This window comes from Nelumbo nucifera, chromosome 1 (genome assembly GCF_055504915.1).
Source record: "Nelumbo nucifera cultivar China Antique chromosome 1, China Antique-T2T, whole genome shotgun sequence".
Lineage (NCBI taxonomy): Eukaryota > Viridiplantae > Streptophyta > Magnoliopsida > Proteales > Nelumbonaceae > Nelumbo > Nelumbo nucifera.
This window is the reverse complement of record NC_142649.1, coordinates 81,375,772-81,393,413: the sequence shown is the minus strand read 5'-3', so window position 1 is coordinate 81,393,413 and position 17,642 is coordinate 81,375,772. Positions and strand designations below refer to the sequence as shown.

The 17,642-nt window shown below is 34.4% G+C and overlaps 1 protein-coding gene across 1 annotated transcript; it reads right to left on the bottom strand.

The window, feature by feature from the left end:
• Positions 1-3,138: 3,138 nt before the first annotated feature.
• Positions 3,139-14,990, bottom strand: ALN (allantoinase). The gene is made up of 16 exons (XM_088886822.1): positions 14,803-14,990; positions 13,945-14,038; positions 13,454-13,571; positions 12,545-12,618; positions 12,142-12,218; positions 11,952-11,988; positions 11,785-11,870; positions 9,796-9,855; positions 9,332-9,480; positions 7,743-7,869; positions 6,511-6,666; positions 6,304-6,414; positions 5,634-5,744; positions 4,072-4,170; positions 3,512-3,655; positions 3,139-3,367 (listed from the first exon to the last, which is right to left on the bottom strand). The coding sequence occupies exons 1-15, from the start codon at positions 14,884-14,886 to the stop codon at positions 3,527-3,529; spliced, it is 1,512 nt and encodes a 503-aa protein (XP_088742948.1). The 5' UTR covers positions 14,887-14,990; the 3' UTR covers positions 3,139-3,367; positions 3,512-3,526.
• Positions 14,991-17,642: the final 2,652 nt, after the last annotated feature.

Below are 17,642 nucleotides of genomic sequence, written 5' to 3'. Positions count from 1 at the left end.
ATATCGACTTCCTATACGTCAAAATTTAACGACGTAAGCTGCATGGAACCGTCTTTGTCCGGTGTGACCGGATCACAGTTGCTTTGCACTCCTTCCTTTGTCCTGCTTTCTATCATGTTCTCTTCTAATATGAGATTTTTTTTTTTGTTTTCTGAAACCTCGCTAAAGTTTGATAATTGCAATAAACCTTTTTTGAATTTTTTGATACGATTGCAAATAGATCCCTTCAGGGTTCAGAACTTTTGTTAGAATATTTTAATATGAGGCATACAAATATTTAAAATACCTATGCAGTTGTTATTATTGAGGCTGGTTTTAGGGAAAAAATATAGTCCAGGTTTTATGAACAAAAGAATTTATATATATACAGTTTTACCTTTGAGCTATTCATATGAAGGATAAATTTAAAAAATAAATCAATTTTAGAATAGAGATCAAAAGAGTTTGAAGTAGTCATTGATATATGAAGAAAAAATTTAAAAAATATTCTCATTAAAAGTAATGGAATGGGTATTGTGAATATTTTCATGCCTTTTAGTAGAGATAGAGAAGTCTACTTCCAACTGTATTAAAAAAGTTCAAGAGATAATAAGTTCAAATACCAGACTTAAGGGGAAATTTCAACAACTGCCTCGCAAACTTCAAGAGAGGTTTCGGCAATTTACCCTTTTTTTTTAATAATCCCATTTTTTGTCAACAAACCAAACCCACTTTACATCTGATTTCCCGTGCCACATAGTTGAACATCATAACTCATGGGTATCCAGTTCAATCTTGGCAACGCCTGGATGGTCGCTTACTAACAATTCAAGCAGAGAACTCCAAGTGACCCACTTGCAGCATTAAAATGGGACCAGACAAACATAAAACGGCAATAATTCGACTTATAAAGCAGATTGACTAATAAAACATTAAAACAATAAGTCGATTGACTAACAAAAGTCTTACTACGCCACTGAAATTCGAGCTCCTACAGAACTTTAGTGGATCCATATCCACCTCTTGTACCCTTCCCCTAGGGGTGTCAATGGACAGGATAGGATTAGAATTGAATTTGGATGGTATGTTATAATTATTGGATTGGGTTAATGTTAATGTAAAATAAGTTGGTCAATATCTAAAACCAAATTCTCAATAATCCGATCTTAAAGCCAAACTCTTTTCTAATTTGAAATCAATCAAAACTGAAGCTTGCATAAAAATATTTTTATGAAAATATTTTCATATAAGTAATTTTATGAAAAGTACTTTTACGAAAGCATTTTTATGAAAACATTTTTATAAAAGTATTTTTACACAAAAGCACTTTTATAAAAGTACTTCTACACAAAAAACACTTTTATAAAAGATTGTATGAAAAGTACTTTTACGAAAGTAAAGTATTTTTACATGAAAGCACTTTTATAAAAATATTTTTTACGAAAGCACTTTAATAAAAGCACTTATAAAAAGTACTTTTATGAAAACACTTCTATGAAAGTACTTTTATAAAAACACTTTTACGAAGTACTTTTATAAAAGCATTTTATGAAAGTACTTTTACAAAAGCACTTTTATGAAAGTATTTTTATCAACGTACTTTTATGACTTACAAAAGTACTTATATTCATTCACTTTGGATTGGATTGGATTGCAATAGGTGTTGAAGTTTTTTTATATATTTTTTGGATTTCTCATGTTATTTTGGTGTTTGATTCAACTTGGATTAGATTGGACCCAATCTGGTCCATTTGCATTTTATTTGGACCAGAATGGACTTGGTTTGTTTGTATTTAGACTGGATTTGGTCCAATCCATTTGTAAATGGACTAATATTGGATTGGACCGGATTGGACCAAATCCAGTCCAATTGACAGCACTACTTCCCCCCAACCCAAATAAAGACAGATCCGGAATATTAGTGAATAATAAAAACAGACCCCCTACATCAGTATTAACCTCAAGCCAACTGGTTAGAAGTGTCGTGTGATCTATTCATCTAAAATGCGCTGCAAAGTTAACGCTGTACCATCGTTTGCAAGAGTTATTTTGTTTTCTAGTCACTAGAGTTCTAATGTTTTATTTCTATTTGTTTTAAATTCTGGATTAGGTAAGTCTGAAATATTGAAAATTTTGTCTTGGTTGGCCTTTTCTTTTTATTATATCTGACACCCAAGAAATAATCACATTTTCAATAATAATTCAAGGTTATCTTATAATTGGGTGTCGAATTATGTTAACAATGTAATTCAGTTTGTAGATGGGAGATTGGATATTCTTTCTAAACCTGTAAGTAATGCTCTGCAGGAAGATTGAAATAGTCAAGGGCTTATGATTCCTCTTTGTGATTGGGGTGTTACTAAAGAAGGTTTTGGCTCTCATGGTATCTTGCCTTGTATTATTCTCGGCAATTCGGTTTGGCTCCAGTAATAGATTAGGCAAGGTTTCAAATTCTATGGAAGCTGAAACTGCATGCAATTTTAAAAGCTTGTTTATTGGCAACAGAGCAGTCAGATGCTAAAGCTGTTTTGGACTCGCTAAATAGGAAAAGTTGTGCAATCATATGGTTTTTGGACATCTGGGTCGGTTTTATTTATAACTCTTTAAATTCCTTTCTTGATGTTAAGTTTGTTTATAAACCTTGTGTCTTTACCAAGCCTTCTAATTTTTAAGCTCAGTGGGCCAAAGTCTTTGGGGACTTTTGTTTTCATGGACCCCAATTACCTATTGTTCTGTGACAGTTTTATTTAGTGGAATAGTTTTATTTGCCTACCAAAAAAAAAATCTAATTACTTGCCTAGTTCTTTGTTCTTGAGGTTCATGAAAGTCCATTAGATGTTCATTTTAACTGAACCTGGGGCATCCCTCCGCTGCAATTCATGTAACCACACCATTGAATCTTCTCTCTTTTTCTTTGTTCATCTTCTAGACGGCAATAGAGTACAAGCAGATATCTCTGGAAATTGAATGTATCGGTTTCAAATCCCAATAAGATAACTAATCTTGGTATCTGACATCCAGCTATTGATGTATTGCCAATATATAAATATACCCAGAGAAGTTGATATTATGTCATATTTGTTTTAGGGTGAAAACGAGAAGAATGCTATTTCTTTTTTGGTTATTCTTTACCCGGGGGCGGGGGGGGGGCACTGAACCTTCTAGATCAATAACTAAACTGATTATATCACACATATCCAAGATAAAACATGCGAGAAAGAAGCTTCCTGCAATTGGAAACACAATACAAGCTCTGAAAATGACCTGATAGGATACAATGATTTCTGAGATGCTACAGTCAGACATGTTCAGGTGATGGAGGCGGAAACAACTTATGTTGTTGCATTGCCTACAATCAGGATTCAGGAAGCCCCACCTTAATTGGAACCTGTTGAAATAACAATAGATATATATAAGGAAGTTGCTGATGAATGATATTTTGTATTGTGTATTGTGTCCAAATCCTATAAGAATGATATTTTCTAATCCAGCCAAGTCTAACCAAACTTTAAATAATGGCTCTATGACATACCATCAATTTATCCCTTTAATTTGCAAGGATCGTAACACCACAAGCAGTGGGAGGATGTCTCCCCTCAGTGTAGACAAGGTTCCCTCTCACAAAAGTTGCCAAAACTTTCCCAGATAGTTTCATTCCCATGTAGGCCGAGATACTCTGCGCATAGAGGAAAACACAATCCAGTAAGAAATGCTAGAATTCCTTGGTTAACTTTGTCAATCCTAAGACATTTTGGGCCATGGTTTCACTGAAGACTACAATCTTGAGCATTTTCAGGAACCTGTGGGCCACAGATCATTAAGACCGGAAACTGTGATGGAGGAATCAAAACAGAGAATGAGAAATATATGATCATCCATTTGCTACATTTTTTGGGCCTAATTAATGATAGTAAACAATGAAAAATAAACTAGAGTGAACACTTGTTTTTCATTTTATGAAATCCTGGCATTATATCAAAAGTGAAGTTGTTTAATCAAGCTGACAAGCATCAACTTGATCATTTTTTTTCTCTTAGTTCAAAGTACCAAGTCTATTGAACAAGAAAAGCACATGTAAGAAAAAAAACATACAGGATGTTTATGGTATGTAGCATGGTTCTCGTTGAGTTCAAATTCAGTATCAGGTTCCCATACAACAATATCTGCATGGTTTCCACTTGCAATAGCTCCCTGCATGAATTCCATTTTTCTGGAGTTATAAAATGGGTCTGAAATTAACAATTGAAAGAATAATAATTAATTCAGGAAAACATACTATATAAGAAGTATGAAGTTGTATCCTGAATGAACCAATGAATTTTGGGAGCATATAATTACTATTCATGTACATAAAGTGTCAGATAATAAACCTTTGGAACCCAGAAAACATTTACACATTGAAAAGAAAAGAAAAACATTCATAGAAGTGAAAATAATGGTGCTTCTTTTTGGTTTAGGGTCACCATGGGATTAAGGTCTTCATCTGTCCTGATTGAAAGGGATTTCCATATAGAAGTAGAGTAGTATAGGATTTGAAAGAGGCCTGTGGAGATTGCTCCACATGCTTAATGAAATCCAGATTCCCTTTGGTTCTTGTCCAACTGTGGGGCACATTTCTAGGATTTGAATGTTGTTGCTGATGGTCTAGCTAAAATGGGGGCCAACGAGGATGCATTGTAAAGTGGGTCTTCACTGCCATAGCAAGATCATATACCTTTTTGCTTGACTTGTATTTCATTGTTTTTATAATTTTCCATATTATACAGCTTTCTTGATTTTATATGCATAAATAGCTAACATACATGAATCCGGTTCCACCATTATACTCTGTTCAGTGCCATATAAGATCAGCAATAATCTTATTTCAAAAAACCTAGGAGTAGCTCCAACAGGTGATAAAATAAGGGAAAGTAGACTATGGCGGTTTGGGCATGTGCAAAGAAGGCCATCTACAGCAATAGTGAGAAGAAGTGATCTCTTGCAAGTTAAGGAGCTAGAAAAGCTAGGGGTGGATTGAAAAGAACGTGGGCTTAAAGTAGTGAGAAATGATTTAAGGGCCCATAATTTAACAATGGATATGGTGCTGAACAGAATAGAATGGTAGAGCAGGATTCATGTAGTCAACTCCATATAGTTGGGACAAGGCTTACAAGGAGATGATGATGATTATAAGTGCAAAATAGGTTTAAGTATAATATCCCTAAAAAGCATATCATAATATGTACACTTTGATAATGAAACCCAAATAAGTCATAGAAAAGAAGAAAATATTGTATAGAACTCATCTTTGTTAACACATGAACAATTCATATTATGGTGGGATAAAAAAAGAAGGGTCACAAATTAAGATGGGGCCCCTTACATGAGGGTGTGGATTTAACCAATGGATTGGTGTCAGAAGGGACTTAAAGACTGATATAATATGGGGCACGGTATTTAAGTAGGTTCTAACCTGATGCCTTAAGACTGCACGTCATGGTAGGGATCCCTCATTAACTCACAGTCCAGAAAAGAATACCAGTAAAGTTTGCAGAGGCACAAGATCTCTTTTAGTATTGTTGTTTAAAAAAAATGTACTACTAATACATGGACTATTTGATCTAGATTGCTGAATTCTGATGGTGAAAATGAAATTTCACAAAAAAAGATACAACCTTCAATTGCTGGCCTGCAAGTTTAGCTGGCCTTTCACTCCACCATGAGGTTAATTGACTCAAAGTGATTCCATACTTTCGTCCATAAGACCATGTCACAGGAAGAACAAACTGCATACACTCATTAACATGCAAGTCAACCTTCAAGATCAATTTTTGAAAAAAAAGAGAAATTATAAAGACACATAAAAGCAAATACAGAAGAGAAGGGCGTAAATCATGTTTAAGTACTTGGTCCTGGTACTACTGAAGTGGCTCATTGAAAATGAAAAGATATTTTACTTCACTAAGATTTTTATCATATAATAAACAATGAACCAAACAACACAAACAATTTTTAGAAATGGGTTATGCTTCCATTAAAAGAAGACTTTATAAGGGTTACCCTACCTCCTAAACAGATGTAATTTTTCTTCTAAGCAGCCAATTTCTTTGAAAACCTTTCCACCACTGAATCCCCAAAACAAGCACCCTAGGTTACAATTATCCCTTGGAAAAATAGGAGATAATGCCCAGTGGTGTTTTTTTTCCAACATACCAAATTTATTTTTGTATTTCGTTTTAGTAACATGCCACGATAGCATCAGCAATTTCATTAGAATGTTTTCTTTGCTAAATTCCAACACTCTTCTGCACTCCTCTTCTGGTAATGAAATAAACGGTTACCAACCTGCAAGGATGATATGCCACCCCATGCCTTCAAAAAGTCACCTTCATGAAGAAGTTTAAGATCTGGCACTGTTGGGGAATGATCAGAACTCAAGAGGTCAATGTGTCCTTCCTGAGACAGAGTTTTCATGAAAAATATATCAAACAATTGTAAACAAGACTATGGAAATACCAAGCACAGAAAGAGAATCATGGAACTAGAAAATACCATGATGGACGCCCATAGTTTTTCTCTATTGGTAGCATCACGAATGGGTGGGGCACATTTAAAGCGAGTATCACCATCCTGAATCTCTTCTGCAGAAAATGCTAGATAATGGGGGCAAGTTTCAACAGTTATGCTGTCACCACTGCTCTTGGCTCCCTATGAGAAGTAGATTATCATTCTAAATTCATCATGGAAGGAAACTCTTAGATTATGTGATTTTTTTAGAGGGATCAAAATTTCATCAGTAGTCATTGAGCTCAAGGGTGGGGGATTTGCACTTGTACATCACTGGACATATATCTAACTTGCTTGTACATACCATGATAAAAGTGGACTACATTATTTTAGGCCTCAAACATGAGTACCGGCAATAATATACTTTGGATATAATGTTAAAAACTAATTAAAATACAACCCTGCTTGGGGCCAACCTGTGTTTTCCGATCAGAAAATTACCATCTCACCAGTCACTACATAACTTTTTATGTATATTTGTTTGTGACTGTTTGTGTATGTATAAGAGTTTAAATGTATATATACAATATTATAAAGATAGTTGTTTATCATAGAATTTTCAATAGAGATAAGATTCTTGAATTGGAACTACAAAAGTTCATGAGATCAACACCACTCAAAGTAGAACATACGGAAGTAGATATACTGCTTAAATGAATCATCCAAGAAACAAGCAGGGTATTTCATCTAAATAACCATTACTTCTAAAATACAGAAAAATGTAAGACTTGTTTTAAACTTCAGGGGTAAAACAACATAATCAAATGCACTAGTCCACAAAAACTGATGAAAGGAAGGAGCTCCTTGAAGTGGTTTATCCTAAGGTCACTACTCTCCACGTTGATGTAGTCATACTAAAATATTCCATTATAGTATGACTAGTCTAGAATTTGGTTAAATCTAGAAAGTTGCTCTAAGTTATACATACATCCTTTTCCTAGACATGAACTGCATTTGGTTGTGTTCACTGTTTTATAGACCATTTTTTAGGTAAAGCTTCTCCATTGTCTTCATCGTAGGATATGAAAAGGATAAGTAGAGATAAAAAACATTTGGCTTCTTGTTAATTAAGTATGGAATGAAAATCAAGTTTTAAAATCAAACTGTTCAGAATATAGTAAGGATAATGGGATATTCATAACGAAAAGTTCAAGAATGGAGCTCCATACTCAATTTAAAGCAAAAACAAACAAACTAAAAAAGGACACTGATTGTACCTTAATAAGATCCAAGGAAGCTGTTGCATCTGACAAATGAACAATGTGAAGATGAGCTCCTTCTGCACGTCCCCCGCTCCTTGTGTCATTTGTTACTGTTAACAACTCTCTAATAGCCGCCTCCTCCCTGATTGAAAGGAAAATGGAAGAAAGGAAACAATCAGAAAACCATATTACAAGGTTTATTATATTTAAAAAGTCTATGCAAGTTCAGATTAAACTTCAAAGTTTCACATTGCACATGTTTCTGATTGGCAACATAGGTTTTATTGATTATGAGTGAATGAATGAAAGAATGGTATACAAGGTAGAAGTTTGATATTGAACATTCCTAATGATGGATGGCTATTCTTTAAGCTAATCTTGCCCAGAAGAAAAACTAAAGAAACACATAATTTATTTGTAATCAGTTATATAGAAATGACCCAAAAACCATAAAACCATATAACCATATAACCATAACCACACACATAAAACCATATAACCATATATATACATACTATATATACATACTATCTATATATATGTATATACATACATACATATATATGTATATATATATATATACATACTATATATACATACTATCTATGTATGTATGTATATACATATATATATAGATAGATAGATATATATCTGGTGGATTTTTTGATAGATGCGGAAATAAAACCACAAAAAGCGACCATAATTTTTTTCTTCATGGGAATCTTAGCTGTATGAAGATCACAAACAGTGAATGATAATCTTCTTTTTATTTGTAAAAGAAAATGTGAGTAAGAGTGATCATTCAGTTGTCAGAGTCAGGTAAATACCTGCTCCTTGGGGATTACAATAGGAACATTCTTATGAAGAGAATGTCCAGGCAGGAAGAAAACCAAAAAAATAGGAACTATTTTTTTTTTTGAAGAAGGTAAAGTATTGTATTGCAAAGATAAACCAGATACATCAGCCCATGTACAATGGGAATTTACAAAAAGATTTCAGATATCAGATAAAGAATGGTCCAGCTTGCAAAAAGAAAAAAAAAAGCTGAGCTCCAGTGAAAGCTCTTTGTACACTTAACCAGGAACATAAAAAACATATAACTTTGTTTTTGACTGAAACTATGTCATTGGAAAGGTTGTCAAAAATACGGCTGTTCCTTTCCTTCTAAAGGGCCCAAAGGATAGCAGATGGAAAGATCTTCCAAAGAAGCTTGCCTGTTACAGTCAGGCCCTCTAAGGTCCACCCCTGAAGAAGCTGTACGACAGAAGCAGGAGGGCAAACTTGCTTCACAGAAAGGGTCTTAGGAGACGGTCTATGTATTGGGAAGGGGTTCATTTTTTGCTGGCATAAGGCTCTTTTCTACTGGTTGTTTATAACCCTTATGTTTTGGTTATCCTCTTTTTTCCGCCCTTTTCTCTATATCTTCTTTCTGAGGTCCTTTTTTTGTATTCCATGCTTTCTACAACTATTTTCATTATTATTAAAATGCACAACTTTGGTCATGCTTAAAACATCCATAATGAAAACAATACTTCTAAGATAAAATACATTAGTTTGTTCACTTATTTAAAAGATGAGAAGTTAACATCATAGAACTATCTTACCATGAAGGAGGTCTAGTTTTAAGATATGTTGAATAAGACCGAGGGTCTTCCATACCATCCTTCAATTCTAGATGGCTCCAAGAATCTGGTTGAATCTCAGCATGCACAAGTAATGGCCTTTTGAACTTTGACAGTACATACAGTCCCTCCTACAGAAGCAAGTAAGTTTAAATCATAAAAAAGGAACACATGTATCAGCTCTGAAATGAAGTCTGACAATGTATGTTGAGTATAATGCATGTGCATATGCATATACTGCAGAAACCAACCCAAGAAAAACATTTTGTGCATGCAGAAATTAGCATATTTTTTGGAAAGCAATCTGGGAACATACAAATAACAAACTAATATCAGGATAGTATTCTGTAAATTTTATATAACTACAAATATCAGGCTATTTCATCTGGATTCCTTGTATACCTTAATAAGGAACTCTTATAATACAAAAAAATAGTAATACAAACCTTTATATGACTTGAATTTGTCATGGGGAAGTCATTGATCCCTGAAGGACACATGAAAGACTACATAAAAACACAGAAAAGAAGATAAGGAGTCAGAAGACATAAACCTCCAATAAGGGAAGGAACACAAGCTTAAAAAATAGACAATGAAAATGCAGATCATCTGTGGCCTAAGATCAATTTACCTTCAGACCATATACTAAATACTTATCAAGCTTACAAGAGAATACAATCGTTTTCAAAGAAAGCATTTACAGATAAAAACATGAACATTCAGTTAACAAAAGGTTTATGATGAAAGACAAAATCAATTTTTCATGAGAGTAAAAACAAACCATTTATGTGTTTGTACTTCTAAATTAAGAAGTTCTTGGAGAACAAGAGAGACCTCTGAATATTCATAATCATCTAAGCCTTGTCCCACCTATACGGGACGGTTACATGAATTCTGTTTCACCACTCCTTCTGTTCAGTGCCATGTCAAGAGACCTTTGAATATTGTTAAAACTATCAAGAGGCGTAACAGTATGAAAAATTACATCCATACATATGGATCATTTAAAATTCTCCTGAACAAAAAACAATGAACTGCCAAAAGAGAAAATATACATCTAAAATAGTCCTACAAACATGAGATTTGTCATGAGAAAAGCTAATATGGACCGCTTAAATGTAGAAAAGTTGAAAAAATAATAAATATTACATGCTAATAGGTAATATATGCATATAAGATCCTTAAATTCAGGACTGATCCTAGGTAGACATCAGAACATAGCAAAACATGTCCTTTCCAAAACTTGCATGACCTCTGAATGTTCATAATCATCTAAGCCTTGTCCCACCTATACGGGACAGTTACATGAATTCTGTTTCACCACTCCTTCTGTTCAGTGCCATATTAAGAGACCTTTGAATATTGTTAAAACTATCAAGAGGCGTAACAGTTACATGAATTCTGTTTCACCACTCCTGTTCAGTGCCATGTCAAGAGACCTTTGAATATTGTTAAAACTATCAAGAGGCGTAACAGTATGAAAAATTACATCCATACATATGGATCACTTAAAATTTTCCTGAACAAAAAACAATGAACTGCCAAAAGAGAAAATATACATCTAAAATAGTCCTACAAACATGAGATTTGTCATGAGAAAAGCTAATATGGACCACTTAAATATAGAAAAGTTGAAAAAATAATAAATATTACATGCTAATAGGTAATATATGCATATAAGATCCCTTAAATTCAGGGCTGATCCTAGGTAGACATCAGAACATAGCAAAACATGTCCTTTCCAAAACTTGCATGGAACAGCATGGCTATTTGCCAGGACATACTTGATTTGCTAATGAATTAAGGTTGTAATGAGTAAAATAATTTGTTCTAAAAGAATTAAGATTGGAAAGGAAAGGTTCAGTAGTCCATGGCATATAAATGCCTCTCCATACTTGCTTAAACGATGATATCCTGCTTCCTATGCATCCAGGATATAAGGGAATAGAAACACAGAATATCTAATCTGTGGTGTTTGAAAAAATTTTAGTCCAGTCAAATTTTGCAAAGCTAAAATTGCATTCATGAAGAAGGGATAAAAGGAATAAGAATAAAGGACTAAGAAAATGGTTCAAATATTAACCAACTAATCAAGGAAGAGCATAAAAGTGAAAGTACAAAGAAATGTAATTGTACCATAAAAATATATCAACAATGTACAAGATGCAAAATGTTAAATCCTAAACAGGTTAAATGCCAAGTTGAAAAGAAATTCCAAAATTTAACAAATTCTAGCAACATAATTGTACATAATAATTAATCCTAGAGAGAAAATATCCCTTGGAGAAAAGCACAAAACCAATGGGTTTAGACAATGAAAGAATTTTGATGAACTAAGTCGACTCTTCTTCCAATTTTGAGTGATTCACGGAGGATAACAGTTCAACCATGAATCGACATTATGACAACAACAACAACAACCCTAATTCAGTTACCTTCAAACCAAGAGCACCTGCTCTAAGGAGAGCCTCCAGAATACTTGTATTAAATGCATTTTCAGGAACAAGACCTCCCCAAAAACCTATTGGCATAAACACAAACTGCAATTACTACCGTTTCCAACTTTCCATTAGTATGCCAAGGTATAGTTCAAATAGCATACCAACATCAACATAGATCTTATTTCTTGCAGCTTCAACCTGTTAACCAGGATAAAGAATATGATCAGTAAAGTCATACATGGCAGACAGAAATAAGTAAGCACAAATAGAATATAGAATGAGAATGAACTTTGTCATATAGAATGGATATAGTAAGATAAAAAATATTTATGGAAAGCATGCAATAGTCACCTTTAGTCTTAAAGTTTCTTCAGATACTGTGGAGGGAAAACTGTTAAGAGGCATGTCAATCAATGTTGTTATACCACCTGAAAAAGCATAGATTACAACAAGTGCATCATTAGCTCTTGCACACCGACCATAATAAAACCTTTTAAATTTTCATGCTCTAAATAGTTAGACACCACATGATGGAGGTCTGGTATCAACCCATAGCCACAAGCAAAATGTATACATGTACTGATAAAGGCAAATGCATTTTGAGGCAATGCTATGAAGATGCATTCTGCCTTTATAATCTTTATACATTGACTATATTCTCCAAAAGTTCAATAAGGAATCATATGCCATACATTTCAGGCATCTATGAGAACATGTTTTTTTCTTAAATAAGGAGTCTTGATAAGATACATACCAGCAGCTGCTGCCTCAGTCCCTGAAGAAAATCCTTCCCATTCAGTCCTTCCTGGTTCATCAAGATGTGCATGACTGCCATGGATAAATAGTTATAACCCAGAGAAAACAAATAAAAAGAAACTGCCATCTAAAATAAAATAATGAATGTGCATTTGACTTAATTGATTACCTAGGAACACAAGAATGTGCTTGCATGTAAAACCAACTGAAACAATAACACCAATACACCATGTGGTCCCCAAAATTATCATAGTACATGATTAATTTGTATAAGAAACTAATGATCATAACATTTTTAATTGCTGCATGTTAGATGAAGTACTTGTTCATATTGTATCATCTTATGTACAAATATTTCTAATCTGAAAGAGAAGCTCTTTCATGCAAATATTTGTTCTTCTAAATGAATAAAAAGAAATAAAATTTATTCTAAAATTAGTAATTACTCACATGGAGGGTCAAAACCAGGAATTCTTCCTCCAAGGGAGAGGGGGAACAGAATAAATATAATTAATTAGAATTTATAAAATTTTACCAAAAAATTAAAACTAGATAAAATTTTCATTGATTTTTTAAGAGAATAGAAGTGACAGGCTATGACTTTTTATTTTAATTTCCAATTTTACATTTGTCCAGTCCTGGAGAGTGCCTTAGATTTCACCTAACATGAAATGGTTTTATTACCACCATTTTTGCATCTCTGATGATCATTTCTGTTATGGTAGGAGAAATTATAATTGCTTTCAACATACAATATCTTAATATTTTTTAATAGAATCATTAATCCATGTGAGTCACAAGGTAAGGTACATAGCTTCAAGCAAAATAAATATGAAGTGACAAATTTAGGTTAGCATGCACGAAAGGATAAAGAGTAAACCACTAGAGATGGTTTTCTGCATCTTACACATCAATTAAGCCGGGCATGACAACAGCCTCTCCATAATCAATCACATGTGCCTGTCCTTGCTTCGGCCAATTCTCTCCTTCAACCACGGATGCAATGTTCCCTCCCTTTACCTCAACTACTCATTCCAGATTCAAATAAAATAACTAATCAACATAATGCCTTCTTTGTCTAAAGCTTTACCATGATGCTGATAGAGCAATGAAGGGAAAAAATAGCCTATTTATTATAAATTTGAGTTAAGGCAACACCTTCATGTCATTACATCAAAGGTTTCTCAAAAGTATAAAACCCTTTTTTGGTGAAAATGGAAAGTGAGCTACACAAAACGGGGGTAGCCCTTCCCCTCAAGGCTAGAAAATCAAAGTTTTGGCTGTAAGAAGGCAGGAATACAATTGAAATTTTACGAATTCAGAAAATTTCAACCTATTTTAAAATGAAACAAATAGATATAAAAAGAAATTTGAGATGTGATATCTCGCACAACAAACCTGCACCAGAAATGACCCCTTTTGGTGTAACAATGCGATTGCTAGTTATCCAATAACTTTCATAAGGAAGAAGGCTGCATTCAGTGTTTGCTGGCTGTAACAAAAGTGGGCACGCTATGGTTAAATTAAGATTAAGCTAGTCTTTGAGAGAGAGAGAGAGAGAGACATACAAGTATACAATGGATAAATCTTTTGCCTATTGGAACCAAAATAGGCAAAATAATTCCTTCATACTCAAGATATACTGACCAGTCAACCACATGTTTTAAATCTTTTGCCTAAAACGAAGAAAACAAATAACAGACTCTCTTGCCTAAGAGTTAATCACTGAAGAACTATAAATCTAGAATCGATTTGGTTTTGGTCAAGCAGGAGTCCAGTGATCAACACTATAAAAATATGAAATAAAGATATTACATAAACGTAAATATAATCCCGCATGTACATGCAGAGACAAATGCGCAAAATAAATAGATGCATCAATAGGCAACTACCAGAAATAGAAGAGTATTTCAAGGACTTAAATATCAGAAACTAATACGCAACCATGAATAACGTAAAACAGAGAGATAAAATGAAAACTTTGATAAAATTTCATGTATATTTCTACTAAATAAATCACTAAAATCTGTTTTTTGTTTTTTGTCAATCAGAAATTGCTGAAATCAATACAATCTCAACAAAAGGTGTTAATATAATAGAAAAATCTGAAACCAGAACTCAACCATAATCAATCACATCGAAGACAGGGAAATGATATAACAGAGATGAAACAGACAAGGGAGAGAGAGAGAGAGAGAGAGAGAGAGAGAGCAAGTCTCAGTTTATCAAAAGAAAAAGAGACATCAAGTCCCCGACCTTGGAGGATGTTCTGATGTAGAAAATAAAAACGGAGGCTATAACCGATAGAAGAGGATACAGCCTCCATCGCAGATTATCCATCTCTGCAGAACACACTGTAGTCTGTATGCTCTGCTCTCCTCTGTTTTTCCTCTATTCTCTCTCTCTCTCTGAATTTCTCAATACATGGAAATGGAATGGAAGCCAAGTAGCCAACCAATGGTAAATAAATACAAAAGAGTGGCGTCATTAGTGAAAAAAATAAAAATAAAATATATTTAAAAAAAGGTGGTGTCAGTTCCTCATGAGTGGGAAAAACAGCCAGCAGGCAGCAGTGGAATCTTTTGTATTTGTTATTGTTGGGAGGGCTTGTGATTCTCTGAATCTTTGATTCGACGTCCCATCAGTCCAGCTCATATATTTCCACCGCTGAAAAAAAATATTATTTTTCTGTTCACGTGTCCGACAAAACAGATGTCACGTGACACGTCGATTAACGAAGAGGACCGCATCTAGGAGGAGACCGGATCTGCTCCTCATACAGGGCGCCTCACACCGACCTCACACGCATCTTACCATACATTGGGAACATCTCCCGTACGTATTATTTTATTAGTTATTATTCACGCGAGCGATGTTCCCAATCCATGGTGGATGTGCTTGTGAATAAGGTTCAAAGTATCGATACGTATTGGCCGATACGTATCGTTCCGATACCCCACCAATACGCTCCTATAATGGGTGTATCGGTGGTTTGATCAAGGTGTAGCGAAGACCTAAACTGGTTCCCCTGAACTAGTTGGCAAAAAAAAATAAAAAAAAAACCACCAAAAGGAGTATTGATTCGTCCGATATGCCCATAACAGTGTATCAGACATCGATATTTTGAACCTTGCTTGTGAAGCACCCATTTATGAGGAGCAGATCCTATTCCCACATCTAGGGCGACTCGAGATCTGCAACCCACATCCATACCCACAGAGCACCATCACCATGCATTGGTAACATCTCCCATGAATGACAAGGGAGATATTCCTAATGTGCAGTTGTCATGTCATGGATAGGTAGAGATGTGGGAACATCTTGTGGATAGCAGATCCGAATTCATCTAGACTTAGTATCTCTTGCCAACAAAACATGTACCCATATCCTACTAACATAATCTTACTTACCATGAAACTGGGAGTTGGGACCCATCATTAAAATGGGAACTGCCACATCTCATGCATGGTGACACACCATGGAGCTTGGATCTACTGCTTGTAGAGTGTTCCTCACATCGACCTCACAGCATGTCATGGTTGCACATTGGAAGCATCTCTTGTACTAGTATTTATTATTTATGGGGAGATGTTCCCAATAAACAGTGGGATGTGGTTGTGAGGTTAGTGTGAGGAACGCTCTATGAGAAATAGATTCAAATTCGTTGACATGTGTAGATATCAAGATTTTAAAAACTGACTCAGAAGCGGAACCATTCTAATCACCAGTTTAATTAGCTGATTCGAATGGATGGCCTGTTCCAACGAATGGATGGTTCATCTATTTAAATTATCAAATCGCTGACCAATTCAATATTTTTTGACTAAAAACTGGATTTAGGTCAAATGTAATCGGTTGCCTGAACAGTTCTCGAGCCGAGTGTTCCGATCGTCCAGGTCAACTGAGGTTTAAAAACATGGCGGATACAAATCTTGATGGAACATAATGGGAAGAGCTTTTTTGTCAAGAAGAAATCCCAACTCGCTTAGAAGCGTTGCCATGTGTTATTCACTTATTTGATTGAAGGATAAAACATAAAATTTCTGATTATCATAATTACCTTTTATGAAGTATCACTTTAACAAAAACCTGCTCCCTAATTTCACAAAAACCTGTAGTCTTTCGTCTTTGTTCTATTAATAGAGACTTAGAAATTACTCTTACATCTTACATCTTAGGGCATCTTTCAATATAGTTCAAAATATCATATTTGCCCTTATAAATTTCACTAAACCAAATGTTTTTTACAGAATAAAATTATTTTATTCATTTAAATTTGATTCAAGGAAATTCATTAGGCCAATGTTTTCCGTCCAAGACAATAACAAAAAGGAGTTAGTTGTAGGTTTCTTCAATACCACAGGGGGATTTTGTGAAAGTAAAATCTCAAAGGAAGTTTTTATGATTGTCAAAATCTAGTGTTTTCAAAATCAGACCGGATTAAATGATTGGACCGGAAAAATTGGGAACCAGTCACTTGATCGGTTCTATTTTACCTCAAAACCAGTTTTTGGCCAAAAACTGTTGATTTGATCAGCAAATTGCTGACTCAAACGGTTGAACCATCGAACTGTCGACTCAGACAATAGTTTTGGCTGTTTTTTTGTTTTTTAATTTTTTTGTCAGAATAAACTGTCCATTCGAACCAGACAGTCAGACCATTTTACCTGGAAATTGGTCCTCAGAATGGTTCCTTGTTCAGTCCGGTTTTAAAAACTTTGTCAAAAACCGCAGAGAAATTTTCATAATTTACCTTTGATTAAAATTGTATGACTTGAACCAAGCACAATTTCCTATTTGATTTATAGCAACACATCTCAAACGTGTTTCAAACTTGAATGTTGTCATTGATGGATCCTACTTTTGAGACTGTAATCATGCTTGAGATGTGTGGCTATAGATCATATAAACAAGCCACTACTTTTGAGACTGTAATCATGCTTGAGATGTGTGGCTATAGATCATATAAACCAGCTATGTTGGTAGCATATGCAGAACATGCATACAGTAATACAACAAATCCAGCTTTTGCTCCTCACAAAGCGCTCGTTACACCAATCTCACAGTACTTGGAACTGCACATCTGGAATATATCC